At 36.2% G+C, this 17,343-nt stretch overlaps 1 protein-coding gene across 1 annotated transcript in view; it reads right to left on the reverse strand.

Annotated features, from left to right (window-relative positions):
- Nucleotides 1–6,295: 6,295 nt before the first annotated feature.
- Nucleotides 6,296–17,343, reverse strand: part of SNX2 (sorting nexin 2) — a 33,717-nt gene continuing 22,669 nt past the window's right edge. The window contains exons 8-15 of the mRNA XM_062599470.1: nucleotides 14,830–14,905; nucleotides 13,385–13,498; nucleotides 13,063–13,156; nucleotides 11,014–11,219; nucleotides 9,910–10,053; nucleotides 7,635–7,715; nucleotides 7,453–7,524; nucleotides 6,296–6,820 (exon numbers count right to left, since the gene is read on the reverse strand). Of these exons, the coding sequence (XP_062455454.1) occupies nucleotides 6,770–6,820; nucleotides 7,453–7,524; nucleotides 7,635–7,715; nucleotides 9,910–10,053; nucleotides 11,014–11,219; nucleotides 13,063–13,156; nucleotides 13,385–13,498; nucleotides 14,830–14,905 (838 nt within the window). The 3' untranslated portion in view covers nucleotides 6,296–6,769. The remainder of the gene's footprint in view (nucleotides 6,821–7,452; nucleotides 7,525–7,634; nucleotides 7,716–9,909; nucleotides 10,054–11,013; nucleotides 11,220–13,062; nucleotides 13,157–13,384; nucleotides 13,499–14,829; nucleotides 14,906–17,343) is intronic.

Consider the following 17,343-nt stretch of genomic DNA (forward strand, 5'->3'; position numbering starts at 1 on the left):
ACCTTCACCGTCTCTCACCTTTTAAAGGGTCGCTACCGCTATACATCTGCTCGTAAAGGGCGTGATTTTGGATAAGCAGATTCAAATATAACACCACAGCTTAAAACCAACCACGAATCCATTCTTAGGTCTTAATTCTATCACACCTCCATGGTTATGTTATCTCAGCATCTTTAGGAGTGCCTTCTGAAAACTAATCCGCTTCCTTCTTAGCCAAGAAACACCAAGGAGGGGGGAAGTGATGAGAGCCCTCTTCTTTCCTTCTCCCTGCCTTTTTTTTTTTTTTTTTTTTTTTTTTTTTTTTTTTCCCTCCTGCCAGCTAAATCCAGTTATTTTCTGCTTTGGTGTTTTGGGACCCGGAGAATTCAATACAAAATAAAATATTTTTGACCAAAAAAAGGGGGGGGGGCGGGGAAGCCAAACTAAAACAACGCAACAGCTATAGGTAATAAACAATCTGAAATCAAAGCGAGCCAGCCTTGGGGCATCCCACCCTGTGCTGCTCCTCAGCCAGCATCTGCAGCCACTGACCCCCAGCAGCTCCAGCACTGCCCAAGGGCGCAGGCAACCACAACAAATGCATTTTGGTTCCCAGGCTCAACATGCTGTTTGATAGTGTAGGGATGAAATCTTTAAAATGCAGTGAAAACTGAAGACTTTTAAGATAAGCAATCCCACTTTTTCCAAAGCATACTCTGCTAGACATACAGTCATCCCATGGAAAGACAGCCCCTACAATAACAGAAAGTTGTAGTCTAATTAGTGCATTAACCATAGGCAAACCAAAGGATAATTTTCATGCTATTATAATTGTTACTTTCTGGCAAAGACACCAATCCTAAAGCTTAATTTCTGTTATTCACCTGATATAGAAAGGATGGACAATACAAATGACACTACTTACACTATAACATATTTATACTGATGAGATGCCAGTGGAAAAAAAATTGTCTTTTTTGTGGTTATCGGTAATCTAGCAACCAATAATTTCCAAAAGCTGCTTTTCCTCTCTAACATCGTATAACTTATTAACAAAGAAAAGTTTGAGACATTAATCTGGCTTCAAATTCAATAGTACATAATGGAACTTTTGACTGTGCATCAGCCAAGAAGAACAAGGAAGATTACATGGTGGGCTGAATTCAAATACATCAATATGTTTTGGAATGTTAAATACTTAATTTCCACAGTGTATCATCATTAGTTAGCTAATCTTGAACATTACAACTAAAGAAAAATTAGAATTTCTCCACATGGCTGACCGTCCAAGGACCATCTTTTCTGTCTCATACAGTCAGGGACAAAACCAATCCAAACCAAAACAAACAAACAAAAAAAAAAACTTAAGAGCATTAATTCCTAAAACGCAAATCAACATCTGTGCAAATCACAGATAGCCTGAACTAGAGTACTATCCAGGATTCTCGTTTTTCAAAGCTAATTGCACAAATGACACAATGATTCCCAGAAACAAAAGCAGCAAAGAGAATGGAATATAGCTTCAGTGTAGCTTGGTATCAGCTGGGGTAGACTTCCATTAAAATCACATTAGTAATCTTAACAGCAAAACAGTGAAAGAGGTGAGCTATACTGGTAACAGTTGCATTGGCTGCCTTCCAATTCATCTATTAAGCAGACCTAGAAAGGTCTTCCAGGAACTATATGTTTTAGTCTGTTTTGTTTATTATTTTTTTTAATCACACATATCAGTGTCTTGGGTTGTATTCTTTAGTTAATTTGATCCAGAAGCTAAAATAAGTTAATATACTCCTACTCTAACTGGTAGTTGCCCTCAGACTTCCACTATCACAGAGACTATACCAACATGAACGATCATTGCTTAGAATAAGGTTTAATCTGTAAAGCGGGCCATGCTTTGTGAAAATGACATTCTCAAATCATTTATTCAATCAGATTTCAAGTCTATATAAAAACTAAGCATATCTTTGAGAAGGGGAAGAAAAAAAGAAAAAAAGAAAAAAAAAAAAGCTTTACTGGCCACTTCTGTTCCTGCCCCCTACCCCAGTTTTTTCTTCTTCTTTTTTTTTTCTTTTTTTTTTTTCCCTCTATCCTCCTGTTATGTCTGTGCAATTACTCCTAGGGCAATTTGGCATCTTCATGTTAGGATGAAGAGATTAGAGATGACAACTGTCCTAACAGTAACTCTTCTCCCTGTCCCCTTCTCACAGGCATCCTTCTATTCCTCAAGTGTTCCATCTTATTTCCTTTGCCTAAGATTGTGGCGTTCTGAAATTAAAAAAGAATCATGGGAGAGGAAGAGAGGAATAGACATTGGCAACTCTGAAATAACACTTCCCAGTAAATAATCCTCATTATTCAAGGACTCTCTGATTAGAAGTTTCCTGATTAGAAGTAGGCCAAGGAAATGCATATAAAAATTCTAATCAAAGCGATAAGTAAAGCACCTATCAAAACATGAGCCCAGATTAAAAAGTCTTTAATAAGAATACAGCCAATCTGAGTTCGTTGACTTTCCAACTGCTAACAGAAACATTGGTTTTAAATAAACCAGTCTTTGTGACCTTGGTGCACTTCATTCTAATTCTACAAATACTGATTTCCTAAATAAATAGTAGCAAAGTTCAACACACATCATAACCCCATAGGTAAAACATTTGCTTATTAAGGCGTTCACCTCCTCCTCCCTTCTCTGTGAAGATTTAGCTTAAATTTAAGTGGTGTAGTTGTTTCTAAAGCAACACAATGCACTTTCAGTATACAGTCAGTACAACTGAGACCATCTTGTATAAGCATGTGACTTCAGAAAGAAGACAGGAGAAAGGTAAGTCTGGAAAGCTCAGTTTCCAACGTAAGTTTTTCATGCCTCAGCTATCACAGAATCAAACATGAAGTCACTTACCTCTCTTAAGTATGATGTTGGAAGCTGGTAAGAAAGTAGCTCTCTGAAAGCAGGGGTAGGCGGGTGAGTGGATGTACCTAGAGGCTCCATATGGAATGTGAGGCTAATGTACAAATACTTCCTTTCTCAGGATTTCTGCATCTCTTTATATTTTGATTCTCTCTTAAACCATAGATATGGTCTATCTTGAGTCTTTTCTCCCCTTTCCATTTTCATTGTGCATTTCTTTCACTCTAGTTTAAGTATGCTGTTAAAAGAACAGCTTCAAATTCTGTCCAAGCTGCCTCCAACATTCTTTTGAGACCTTTTTTCTTAATGATGTTACCACAGAAGACAGATTTAGATTTTCTTTTTCTCCTCCTAAATCTGTGAGGAAACAACCATCAGAGGAAGGGGAGACAATATTTTTAGTAGTGCAGTTAAAAGTTATTTTGCTGATTAGCAAGTTCACCTTATTAAACTATGGAATGCAGAAGAATTAAACTGGAGGAACCCCTTAGAAGATAAGCACGAGCTTGAACAGCTCTGAAACCTCAGCTCCTCACATGTTTAATATTAAACTTGTTTTCTTTTTATAGATTCATATTTTGCTGGAGATACAACTAGTTACACAGGCTCTTCTACCTTGCAAACTGAAGATCTAACAGAATGTTTATTTTAAAATAATTCCACCAAATCTGTAATTTTACTGCATGCCTGCAGTTCAGTTAAACACACAGGATATACTAATCAAAGAATGAAATGATGACTAAGACTAGCAAGGCACACACATCATTTGCTGTGCCCCTCTGCCCCCCTCCCCCCAAAAAAAAAGAACGTAAACAAAGCGTTCATCCCAGTTTTGACCAAGACAAATACCCTTGCTAAGAAATAGCTGTGAAAACTGGAAACCTAGAAAGAACACACTGCAAAGTGAGAATGATGGAAGACTGCAGGTGAATGGAGAACTTCCCAGTAGCAGCCAGCAGGTCACTGCCACCAGAATCTGAGAGAAACTGACAGATTTGGGGCACGAACTACAGATATGTCAAAACATAATCTTCCACCTGAGGTCTTCAGAAGGAAATAATTTGAGAGAGGTACAAGAAAGCGTAATTGGCAGGGGAAGTAGAATATTCTGTCTTTAAAAGACAGTGACTAGAGATAGATGAGAACACTAAATGTCTATATAATAAAAATGTAATTACGCCTTCACAGAAATATTAGTCTTCAATTTAAGCTGCATCACCTCATCATTCTGTGGCTATACATTTTCAACTCAAAAAATACAATAAATGCGATGGATACAAGAACAGGGATGATGTAAAATTCAAGGCTGTAAATGTCAGTTTGCTTTAATCTGAGAAGTAAGGTACACTTCAATAGCACCAAACCCTCCCTTTTATACCGCACTGCAAATGTACAGCATTCCTTACCTTAACAGTAGGTCTTCACTATTTTGCCCATATTCATTTTGTTCATTCTAAGGATTCTTCAGCACTACAGTGACTTGGAGTCAGGAAAACAACATTTACAGAAGTATAAAAACCTGCAGTGAGCTCCACAGTAAAAATAGTTCAGCAACATCTCTGTACACTTGGTCTGAGTAGTATCTGCTAGTAGAAGTAACAACTCATTCTTGTACTAAAGACAATTAGCAATCCCTCAGTCTTTATGGGATAAGCAAATATACACAAAACAAACAGGTCCTAGAAGCACTTCTGCTCTACACAAGTCAAAAGCGACAGTTCATCAGGTCTAGTCTTCAAATTATTCTTGCGATGCTAAAGAACATCAAATGTATTAGTTACTCTCTGCCACTTAATTCCAGAAATGCTATTTTCCTTTTCTTCTCCTACAGGTTTTGTTTTTCTTAAAAAAGCCCTCTACAAAACTCATTCCTTTTTTTAGCTGTCTAGTATAATCGGACAAAAAGAAAGTCACACTAATCCCTACTAAAAGACTAAGCTTCACACCAATGCAACAGCTATTTCTCATTTTGTTCACTCATTACAGATTAAAAAAAATGGATCTGGAATTCACCTCAGTTCAGATCCTGATGCAAGCAAAAAGGATCAAGAGTGAAGAAAGCTGGAAAACATGCTTAAAAAGAGATCATGAAAGCGTATGAAAGCATATTTACTGATTTTGAGGCTGTCTTTAATTCTGAAAGTACCCACTCTCAATCTCACTGTAACTAATTTCAGTTTAACTTTGAGCTGCCTATCAATTTTCATTAGCACTGAGCACGCCAAGTATATCATAACACTCAGTAGGGCATTATGCCTCGTTCAAATTCTTCACAACAAACCTGTTACATGCTTAGCTGGTGAAGATCAGTTACAAGCTAAATAGCTAAGGCTGATGCACAAGTTACTACCAGTTTAAGGTCTTAGCATTTCAGCTTTTAAAAAAATGCTTGATAAAGACTTGACAAAGCTTTTTCAAATTGCTTAGCTTCTGTACTAATTTCCTTGAAAATTCCTAAAAATACTGAATCAACAGAATTCTGTGCAAAAGTAAGGAAAGACACTAATCTTGAAAGTTTAAACTAGTTTCCTTGTGTAAATCAGAGAGTGCATGATCTTTCAGTTAAGTTTCCATTTTGTTCAGAAATGGTATTGAGTGTTTCATTATTCTTGACTCTTAAGTCATACAAGTTCTTGGGCTTCCCATGCAGTCTTATGATTAGCTGAAAGCAACAGCTCCTCTGATGCTACATAATTAACATTTGTATAATTCTAGCAGTATTAGCTACTTGTAGACATATCATTGGCAAATTCAGTGCGAATTTAGTACAAGACACAGGACAAAGCAGCTTGTTTATCTTGCATATTTCAGAAAAATATTTAGCTGCACTGATACATTACAGAAGATATTAATAAGCAGTCCCTGCATGTGTTTTATATTCCAGAAAGTCCAGATAAGTAGAATACCAGGCCTTACAACTAGCTTGCACTCTCAATTGAATAAAAGACTTTTCCTTCCCCAATTATCAGAGTTAATGAAAGATTATTTTCCTTTTTGTATCCTGAAACCATTCAAGACAAGATTAAAACTGATTAAATGTATCAGTCCAATATGACATCTATATTTGACCAACAGGTGAACTTAGTCCTTCAGGAGCTTTGTGAGATACTCAGAATATATTTCAGTTCATGCATGTCTGTTGGCCAAGCTTCATTTTTTTGATCCTAACAGTATTAAGGCATTACAGTTTACCAAGGCAGTGATAACCTCAGGTGAAAATACCTAGAGCAAAAAGAATCAAACTTAAACATAATAGTTTACCACAAATACTTGTTTGTGACTCTTTAGCACCACCTTTGACATTATTTACCCAATGGTGTGTTTCTGCCTTGGTTTTAACCTCAATTTGTCATAAATGCTACTTCTAAGAATACAGTAAACATCTATAGAAAACAAACCAGAGAGTTTAATGTTTCACAAGGTACATCCCTTTATTATTGTAATCACAAAAACATGATTTTGTACAGGAATGTGTAAGTGAACATTAATCAATGCAATTAAATTTGTTTCATAAAGATCAGGTAAACATACTACAGAACATTATATTGTAAAGAACAAAAATATCTGCTTTCTGGCCTTGCATTGCACATTTTAGTGCAAGTATTAAGACACAATAGTGTTCAATTCAGCAATGTATTGCAGAACATCATGCCACAGTCCACTTTAAAGAGGGTCAGGACATGCAGCTTGTTAATAAAATGCTGTAGTATATAAAAGAGCCACATGTTAATTCATAAAATATATAGTGGTTTATTTGGATGATTTTAAAGTGATTTCACTGTGGAATTTAGCTTTTTTTTTTTTTTTTTTTTTTTTTTTTTTTTTTTTTAAATCCAGGACAAATATCCAGAGTGTCTTGTTATTTGGAATATTCTTCTTTTAGGCGATGGCTTTGGCTTCAGGTAGGAATGCTTCCCAGTATTTTATTAGCTTGGAGAGAAGGAAAAACAACCTCACTGTTAAGTACTGAATGTTGGAAAAAAAACCCATACACCTTCCTCCTTGTGTACAGAACTTGTCCCCACAGGACAAAGTAAGAACACAGATGGGACCCTTCATACTATCCATTAACATTATTACATGATGAAAGAAGAAAAAGTGACAAATGCAAATATCTGCTCATGGTAACAGGAGCTGTTTGACAGGTCAGCTTGCTAGTCTTACCTTTAACTGAAAGTTATTCTACTGCTGTAAAATATTCAGCACATTACTTTTCTTTGATTAAAAAAATTAAGTATTAATGTCTCTTCAGTAATTTTAAGCACATGTTAAATATGTTTTACTTCCTTTTACAAGTGAAAATATTAATTCAGTTTCAGAGGAAGAACAGGAGACTACTCCCTCACACTTCCCCCAAGAAAGTCTCTCCTCTGCTCTCTTGAATTAGAGCTACGCAAGTTAAGAACAGTAATAATTAGGTAATGGCAATCACTATGTTCAGCAATCTAGAACAGACTAGAAGTAGTTCTCTATGTTTTAAGGAACTGCCTGTCTGTTTAAATTAATCTAATACAGAACACACTGGAGTATTAGCTTGCACAAAAAATTTAAAAGTTTCTTACCTGCTGTTGTGTTTGCACTAATGATTCTAAGTACTTGATAATAACAGTTTTAAAGTCTTTCACTCGTTCCCTCTGTTAACAAATAAAGTAAATTAATTATGGCAGATTAAACTCTTAAGCAATCTTGCTTGGAATATTGATATTAAAGTAAAATTGTCAGTTAGCTGAATAGTTATACATGCCTCAAATCTTCCCACTTCCTTCCGAATGGTTTTGGAGATCTGTTCAAAATCTTTTTCCCCTTGTTGAACTTTTGTCTCCCACTGGCAAAGGAAAGACATGCAGATATAAGGCTTTGTGTTCTCCATTCAAACTATCAGTACCTGTGGGGAGGCTTTTCTGCCTTTTTTTTTTTTTTTGTATACTAGTGATAGTTATTTAAGAGCTGAAAAGCAGCTGTTTGGTGGTATTATTGCTTTAACTGGTATGACAACAGAGCCTTCTCTACAAATTGTTGCTTTGAAATTGTTACACCAAGACTTTCCCTCAAGTATGTCTAAAACCAAAGGCAATGCTGCCTACATTGCATTTATAAAAATATCTTAGGTTTGTTATTAAGAAATAGAGTAAAAATGTTTCAAAGATTCTTTACTAAAGAAAAGATTTCTAAAGCTTTAAGTTACTTAAACACTACTATAAGGGGAAGCTAAACCTGTAAGCTTTCTGTGATTACCTGTCACAATCAAATGTGAGTCTCAAGAGAAGTTAGTTCCCTGTATTTTCCTATTGACAGAAAAAATTATTAAATCTTCATCCTTGCTTATGGTCAGGTATATGCTTATCTTTGTCACATTTCTGCTGCAGACGTGAGATGAATGGCAGTGAGGATGCATTTAATCTTACTGTTGCAATGCGCACTGAACATTCATTCAAGTAAATACCTAGATATTTGTATTTTTAGTTTATATTTATTCAAAGTTCCCTTACTGTCTTTTCATATGTACATTTACAAAGCTATGCAATGTGAATGTGTTTCAGAGAAACACTGATACGTACATGGCCTAGAGAGTTAGCTAATATATGGGACAACATAAAGCTCAGTCAAGGAAAAGGGAGATTAAGACTGCTTTGAAATAACCTGTGCCTTCCTACCACAGGAACTAAAGCTGTCTTAGATTTCAGTTAAAGCCTCTGTAGGCCTATGGACCCACATTCCAGTTTCACAATGTCTAAGCATCAGGGTCTGTAGGAATTATCACCGTGTAACAGTCGGCAATCTTATAGTTTCTGAAAAATAAATCTTCCCCTTGCTCAGTATGGTGTTTCTAGGACTACTCTGTTACCTTTTAGCAGCAAAAAGGAACGAGTCATGGATGAAGCTCAAGCTGCATTGGCTTCCACTTTGATTTCTCTGCCATGATGACTATTCTTATATATTCTCAGTTGCTGAATTCTATTTCAATGGCAGGAATGACTTGTCATCATATTCAAACTGTGGGTTTACTAACAACCTTCTCTAATCATCTGATAAAGTAAGAAAGAGATATCCTCCAGAAACATCATTAATTCTTTTTACACTAAGAATGAGAAACAGTCACTACTTCCTACAACTCCAAATATTCAGGAAGTACTTTTGCCAGGGAGTTTCAGCCCGCTTCTGGATGTCACCATTCCATCCACCATGCAAGAAAGCTAACCAATAGAAATGTGGTCACACAAGAGTGACGCTGAGTTTTACCAGTCAATAAGGGCATTAAAAAAAAAAAGAAAAAGAAAAAAGAAAAGTTAATGAATAACTTCAACACTATATGCAAAATATATCTAAGTTCAGAAAGAACAAAGCAGCTTTAGGTTAGTGATGAATGAGGCAGCCAAATGAAATAGAAGCATAATATAGCTTGAAATCAGCAATTATGTTCTCCCATTATTTAATGGGAGAATACTGATGTGTAACTCGAATGTGTGCATTACTGTTAAATAATTAAGTTGTCCTACCTCTTCAATTTCCTTAGTGAAGCATGATAGAAAAAGTGTATAAATTATGACACTTCAACATGTTAGATTTATTTTTACTGAAATTATACCATATATACGTACATACATATATATATATGGGCAGAAATTCAGCATCATTAAAAAAAAAACACAGGAACAGTCCTCCATTAGTCTTTTTAGATAGACTTCAGTTTTAGAAGCTAAGAGATGCTTCTCTGCCTACCTGAGTTATCTGCAACAGTTAAGAGCATTTTAAAACTTGCCCATATTCCCTTCCTCCCCATCTCTGAGACTCTGTAGAGACAGATTTCTACTGCCTTACAGATCTTTGATTGGATAACAACGGTGCACATTTAATATTTTAAATAAATTCCTTTTAACAATTTCAGTAAACATGGAAAACAGCAAATGAAGAAGTGATTTGTAAACAAAAACTGTATAAAGTAGTGCATTAATGTGGAACGAATGAACCAATGCAAAAAGTCTGGCCTCCAGAATAATAGAAATGTTTGATAGTGTTACCTCTTTTATCTCATCTTTAGCTTGCTGCAATTTATCAGGTTTATTGGCAAGCTGGAGCTTTGCTTCAGCTTCACGTTTTTTTTGTAAGGTAACCTGAGCATCTTGCCATTTCTGCCAGCATTTCATTCGATGGTCAAACACGCCCTGTAAAGATGGACAAAGTAAAGTAATTGAAATTCTTAGAGCTGTCTACATTCCTATTAAGGAAATGCATCTCTGGATAAAACTGCAGCAAGTGTACTCAAAGAAACATCACTGTGTCTACCACAAGCGGTCTTGCATTTAATTTGGCAGCATGTTTACACAGCTAAATATTGCTTACAATTAAAGGAGGGCATTCAGCAAGCCTCCTCAGAGCAGCACAGTGCCCCACACCATTTCATTTTTGTTGTGTTCCTTGTCCCATCACAACACTACCAAAGCAATCACTAAAAAGTGCTGCATTAGGCAAATGCTTCTCTAAGCATAGATTCTATCAAACCTTTTCATTGACTATACAGCTATCCAGCAATACATTTTCATTAGCAATAGACTGAGGTAGCAGAATTAAGTGTGTGCGTGCATACTTTTTTTCCCCTGTAACCACCCGCCAAGTTCAAAGATACCTCCAGATAAAACTATTAAGACATGGTTCCCCACGTGAAAACCAAATCATGCTGTACTCCATGATTTATAGAGAACTTAATACTTTAGTGAGTTGCTTCCTTATTAATACTGTTGGTACCTACCTGATAAGAGTCAAGTTATGTTCTTGAAAAGATCTTATGGACAAAAAAGTTACCTGAATGAAAAAAGTACAGCATGCTAACTAGCGTGGGGTCCCTAAATACCGCACACAGTTAGCACTGCTCTAATTACAGGATATTCACCATTTGCATTTTGTCTGGATCTTGTTCCATGCCCATTTTTCATCATAACCATTTTTCTTGTGGGATTATGGATCCATTCATTTTACTCAGTTGAAATTAAGCCAGAAGCTCAGTAAGTCTCAACTGCATCATCAAGTGTGCAAATGGACAAAAACGTGCATTTATTCCAAATCCATAAGCTAAGGAGAAAGTGTGACCTTAAGCAAAAATTAACGTTTTTCCTAGCAGTACTCACTTTGACTGCAGCAATGAGACGAATGTAGTCACCAAGCAGTTCCGAGAACACATAGAAATCGGCAAAAGCTTGCTCTTGATGCAACTGATCTATCTTCTCCTCAACCTCTGCAAGCTGAGACAAAGCTCTAGACAGAGCAGTGTGGTCCTCAGAGTTACCTAACATGGCAGCACTTTTAGCAAAGGCAGCTGTGTTGGCTGAAAGCTCTGAAATAGAGGAGTAATATTCAATATAGAATAGGTAATATTCTAGGTTACATTTCAGCACAGATCAACCTAAAACCAGTTCTTGAGCAGAGATCTCTGCCCAACAGCAACCTTGACTTCCCCCAGATGGAGGAAAAAAAAAAAAAAAAAAGTATTTCCCAAATTTCACGATAATGCATGTGGACAAGACACACGGAGATCACAATGGAACTATGTTTAGGAGAACACAGTGCACCCTAAATTCCCCAATATCAGTAAATGACTTGCAGAATCTGTTATATGATGCCTACTCTGTCTGGCAAGAGATATGAAACAAACTGTCATTATCCAACTGCCTAGTTCAGAAAAATCCAAGTCCACAAAACAAAAGCCAAGTTACCTACACAGCAAGTTCAAAATACTAACTGATCTATAGGGTAGCTGTCCCATGCAGCTGAAAGGGCAAAGCATCAGGAAGTATTCAATGTAAACGTCAATATCGGAGCAGAATTGTGCTTCTGCTATGCTATTCTACTGATTAAAGTATCTTAAATGAGACTGTGTCCTGTGATGTAAGGCATACTATAAGGTATGGTAAATAAAAAAAAAAAGCCCACACTTGTGTGACTGGCATCCATGAAATCAAAGTTTTGAGCTTATTTATTAACAAATACCTAGATGATTGTCTCAAATCCCATTTAAGTCATCCTGTACAAAGGTAACGTCTATGAAAGACCTTTGAACAAAATATCATATTAATGAAACTTACTTAAGGATTGAAAGCACAAATTTTTTTGATTGTGCTGGCTTCGTAGAATCACTAGAACACCAGAAACGTTTACAGAAGAAAAAAGCTTCAGATATATAAAACACGATCTAAAAACAACTCTGAAAAAATCCATTTTATCAAATCTAAAAGCAGGCATCAATTGCACAGTAATCAAATGCATTAGTTTTCCATGTTCCTTACTTCTTAAAATACTCTTTAACCTTAAGACCTCTGACGAAAGATTTTTTTGTTACAGAGAACAACTCCTGGTAGAGATTTGAGAAAGCAGTTTAAGATAGATGCATAGTTTTTTTTGAAAGTGCAAAGTTGAAACATAACTCTGTACTTTATAAGATTAAGCAGCAGTGTCAGAAAGCACATTTAAGTCTTCCACATACTACCAAATTAAAGTTGGAAATCATCTGATGGAAAAAGTCTTTGACAAGACAGCTGCACAACTGATTAAAAATATTAATTTTACAGGCATTTTCTCACTCTGAAATAAGTAAATCTAACACTGGTATTTTCAGACTGGCTATCTTTCCAAAAAAAAGTTTTCCTCAACTGTATCTTTGATGAAATATCACTGTGTGGACCAATTTAAGATTAGCAAATCCCCAATTAAGGGTTCAAACTCAGTTAACAGAACAATAATCAGTCACAATTTGTTTAAATGGATTTTTGCAGCCACTTTTTGCTCAAAAGAAAATGCTTCTTGCCATGAGATCTACAGGTACATTTATGGATGTCTACTGTAGTTTCACGTAATAGTTGTAATATTAAAATTCTGCAAGAAAAAGTTCTACATTAATCATGATAATAACTTTCAAGTTCAACGGAATGACTGACAGATATTTGGGATATATATATGTATATACATATATATATGTACACACACACATATATTTTATATATATATAAAATACAAAATAAATAAATGTTAGTAGTTTAAACCAAAAGGTACAGTCAGATTTTTTGCATTAAAATTTGCTGTGACTGTTTGTTACTTTAGAGCTCTAACATTAAGTTCCTGCTTCGTTAATATTTTTAAAGCTCTAAACACTTAAGTTCACACAGTCAGAAAAATACATTTACCTTTTCTGTGGCAGACTAATGCTTCAACACTGGCATGAAGTTTCCTAAGCTGCTGATCCAGATTCTCAAATTGCTGCTGTTTTTCTTCAAACCACTGACAAAAGATGAAAGAGTCAAGCATTACCAATTAGATTACCAACAGCATTTCTTGTTTTAAAGAAGCAAATTATCCATGTGCTGCCAAGGTGGTCAACTGATACAGCTAAGAATCCAAGCCAATAAGCAAATTAATATCCCATTTTCTAGTTCTACAGCTTTAAAAATGCAATTGTTGAGCCTCATTAATTCGTCTCATTATTCAAGTCGAAAAATCAGCTCTTACTGCATCCGATTCATTCATCTTGATTGTCATTTTGTTGACAGCGTCGGCAGCCTTGTTCACCATCCTCAATATTCCTGCTCCACTCAGAGCCTGGGTGTTAACTGCTCTCGGCAGCTAGAATTGAATGACAAATAAGGGCAAACAGACTGGTTAAAAGGCTGGAGGTTTAACTGGGCACAAGGGGGAAAGAAAAGGATATAGTGTTTTCTTTACTCCTATGTGTTTCAATATAGTAGAATCTAATTTCTCAGATTTACCACTTTTACATTCTCAGAGGAAAACTTAAAAATATAGACTATTTACTTTTCTTCTACACCTTTACATTTAAATGGAACAAACAACCTACTTGTCAAAAGTTATTACGAACTAGCCAAAGGTCCTAACTAGCCACCTATACGTTACGGAGAGCCAACTGGCACTACAGAAACAGAAAAGCTTACATTTGTAGTAAGTTGAGATACAGAAATTCTGTAAATATAACGCAAGATTCACACTACGGATCATAAATAAAATGGTATGTTTACTTTTATATATAGGCCAGATTTCAAAACCTACCTCCTGAATATTGTGAGAGCTGTCTATTTGCAAGGTACTTAGAAATCCTTGGGGTAAGTTAACAAACTTTTATATTTAATTGATACTATTCTTCACTAAAGTTATTCTTGCAAATATGCTGCACAAGTAGCCTCTGTCAAATCATTTACCCCTCACATCTGATGTTTTGTATGTCAACAGCATTGACAAATCCGCTTTAAGTTATCTATCAATGATGCTTTTGTCAGTAGCAGGGCCTCTGTGACTTATTAGGAAAACTAAGATATTGACATTGGCCAAAAGACAGTTCAGTGTTACAGCAAATCCACTACGCACATTTATAAGATGATCGATGTTTTTATAGAAGCATAACAGACGATCTGTTTTGCAAAATATTTAATGTTTGTGAAAGGTGCCAGATTGATAGCACTGGTGACTGAAGTCCTCTATCCACAAAACATCTAGCATGGCCAGCAACACTGCAAGCCTGTTCACATCATCCCACCAGTACACCTGAAGCTTGACTCCTAGAGGCAACTGGCTTGGAAAAAGCTCTCTTAGTTCCCGACCTTATTTAACCACTAGTATCAAAAGTTACGGATTTTCATCATGCGTACGACAAGCTTCAGTCAGAACTGGGCCACTCGGAACTGGACCGACCAACTCACTCACTCACTAGAAGTCACTGAAGAGTAAGTAAGTTTTGGTCACTAACAATCTAACATTTAACAGAAGTAGAGACAAAATGCTTTGTGGGTCATTACCCTTCTGCCATTCTGTCCCATGAAGGGCACAATCCAATTTAATTTCATATGAATTTAGGAGATTAGTTCTCAATACAAAGAGAGTATATTATTTTGTATGTCATCATATCTGAAAACAAATAGGAGAACTTAAAAGAACTTAAATACCTCAGAACTTTCCAAGAATTGCCTTAAATCTGGATCCTGTAACAAGGTTGGGTGTTTTACTGTTCGTTGTAGATACCTATGATTTTAAAAATTAAAATATTAGATAACAAAACAGATTTAACCTAATGTGCCTGACAGCATTGGAAAGTGCCCTTTATCTAAAGAACGGGTACAATGCAGGCAGCACACAACTTCCCTTCATTCTCTAATGGGGCTTGAACACTCTTGTAAAGTCACCTCTAAAGGGTCAGAGTGTAGTTCAGTCTCCATGCCCCTTCAATCCTTTGCCTCTCTGCTGAGTGTTCAAATCATACTTATGCATTCTGTCACCTTCCCCCAACACACAAGTCCTGCACAGAGTCATAAGTTAGGACCAATAAGCAGTTTATACATTCACTTAAGTCTTAAATCTGAAAGGCTATCACAAAAACAGAAACATTTGACTAAAAATAACGCAGCCCCATGCACCATATAGCACATTATCGCCTCGAGTTGCTGGCCATGGCTTCTAACCTCGTTTGTTTACATCATAAACTCCTTAAGGTGAGACCCTTCATAACTATGTTGCACGATATTAAAATGTAGTAATGCACTTGCTAGTTTCAACACATCAGTCACAACTTCTATTCCAATAACAATCAATTTAAGACACAAGACATGAGCTTGGTTAAATATTCCTTGTGCAGTGCAGTGAATAGGCTTTTTTGTTAGAGCTAATTTTGGCTGGCTTGCTTTAGAATTACGGGAAGCCTTGGAGAAGTAGGTTGATCATGTTCTACATATGAACTACTAATTTGCTGGCTAGACTAAGTGTTCAACCCATATTAGTTCTACAGAATTCACCCACTCAAAAGTTAAAGTAATGCAACTCCTTCCGTCTTAGATCAGAGAAGAAACACAGTCTCAAAACTATTGACTGCACCAATGTGAGTTGAAGAGGGAGGTTTGTACAGTACTCACCCACTGAACTGCTGCAAGCTTATCGCAACTGACTTGAATATTATGTATGCACAGAGAGTGTCCAATGTTTGCAAGAATGCTTTACAGAAACTAAATACCTCAAGAGATCACGGGAGCATGAGAAAGTATGCAGTATGTCAGTTAAGATGCTCTGACATAACATTATCAACAGTGCTTTACAGCTGAGGTTTGGGCAAAACTAAAGCTTTACAAAAATTGCAAAATACTGGAACTGTCACATTACAGTCACCACTACATGAAAACTGCCCTAGAGCGTGATGCAGATTGGGACTCTTAACTAAAAGCCCAAGTATTTTGATACTGTGAGCACAGTATTTTCTCCATCCTCCATTAGATATGGCCACCAGATCCTTGTTTTTCTTCCCAAAGGAGCTAAGAGTTGCAGTGAAATTAAATTGCTCAACTTTTCCTTGATTGTTCTGACACTCAGTAGCAAGTAAGTGCAACTTAAAGTTGACAATGCAAGCAGCCGAAGAGATTTTTCTTTCAAACTTTGCTGCTAGAGACTAGCACTTTCTCCAAGGGAGACTACTAACATTTTCACTGAAGACAGCAAGTCTTCTAGATATCCTCAAGCACAACTCTAGTGGTACTTAAATTCCCTGTTCTAAGGCATAAACTTCAGTACACTCAACTAAAAAGGCACACTGTTTCCCTTCCCACTCAGTCCACAGCTCTAGGCTAAAGGCAGAGCAATTTTGAATCAGATTCCTTCGATCTGATGTTCTGGGACACATCAACATGTTTTCCTCAGCTTTTATGAAATAGCAACAAACCCACTGCCTCTAAATATCTTTTGAACATCTGGACAAGTAAGCAACTTTTTTGTTTCTGAAAGGAAAAAAACAGCTAATGAAAAAGTTGCCCTTTGTCAAATAAGATTTTTATGGTCTTTCTGAAAACCAAATGAAATACATTGTGAAGCTTTCCCAGGATTGTCAAGAATACTGAGGAGTCCTTTCCCCAGTACAAGAGCAATGCTGAGCATCCACTTGATGGTATATACTTTATAACTTCAACAACAACAAAAAAAAATGAAATGCAGCACTTAAAGCATGCAAAAGTTTGTCAATTAGCTTTTCCTAATCCTAGTTCTGTTCTTCAAATGAGCAATCAAGAGGGAAATCAGTCATCTCTATCACAAAGATCAGAAATTGCGTAGAAATGGCTGTTCAGTTAAGTCCAATTACTCCAGTCCTGGCTGTTACCTGGCTGAGTCTTTATATCTCATAGCACCACTTCCTCAGTGATAGGTTTATTGTACACCCAAGACGTGCTTCAATTTTGCTCCAAGGTACGTGATTACTTCAGTAACTTCTAGGTGTAATTTTAAGTGGCAAACCATAAGCTATATACCAATCTTCAGTGACAGGACAACCTATCAGTATTTTGAGTGTCAATATTAAGTTCAGATGTTCAGTTGATTAGCTTTGCAATAAGATATTAGCAATAGAATTCCAAAGAGTTTTTTTTCAACTAAGATTATTTCTGGAATTCCAAAAGCTCAATAGCGTCATACATCATCTGTTAGAT

Source organism: Rhea pennata, chromosome Z (genome assembly GCF_028389875.1).
Source record: "Rhea pennata isolate bPtePen1 chromosome Z, bPtePen1.pri, whole genome shotgun sequence".
Classification (NCBI taxonomy): Eukaryota; Metazoa; Chordata; class Aves; order Rheiformes; family Rheidae; genus Rhea; species Rhea pennata.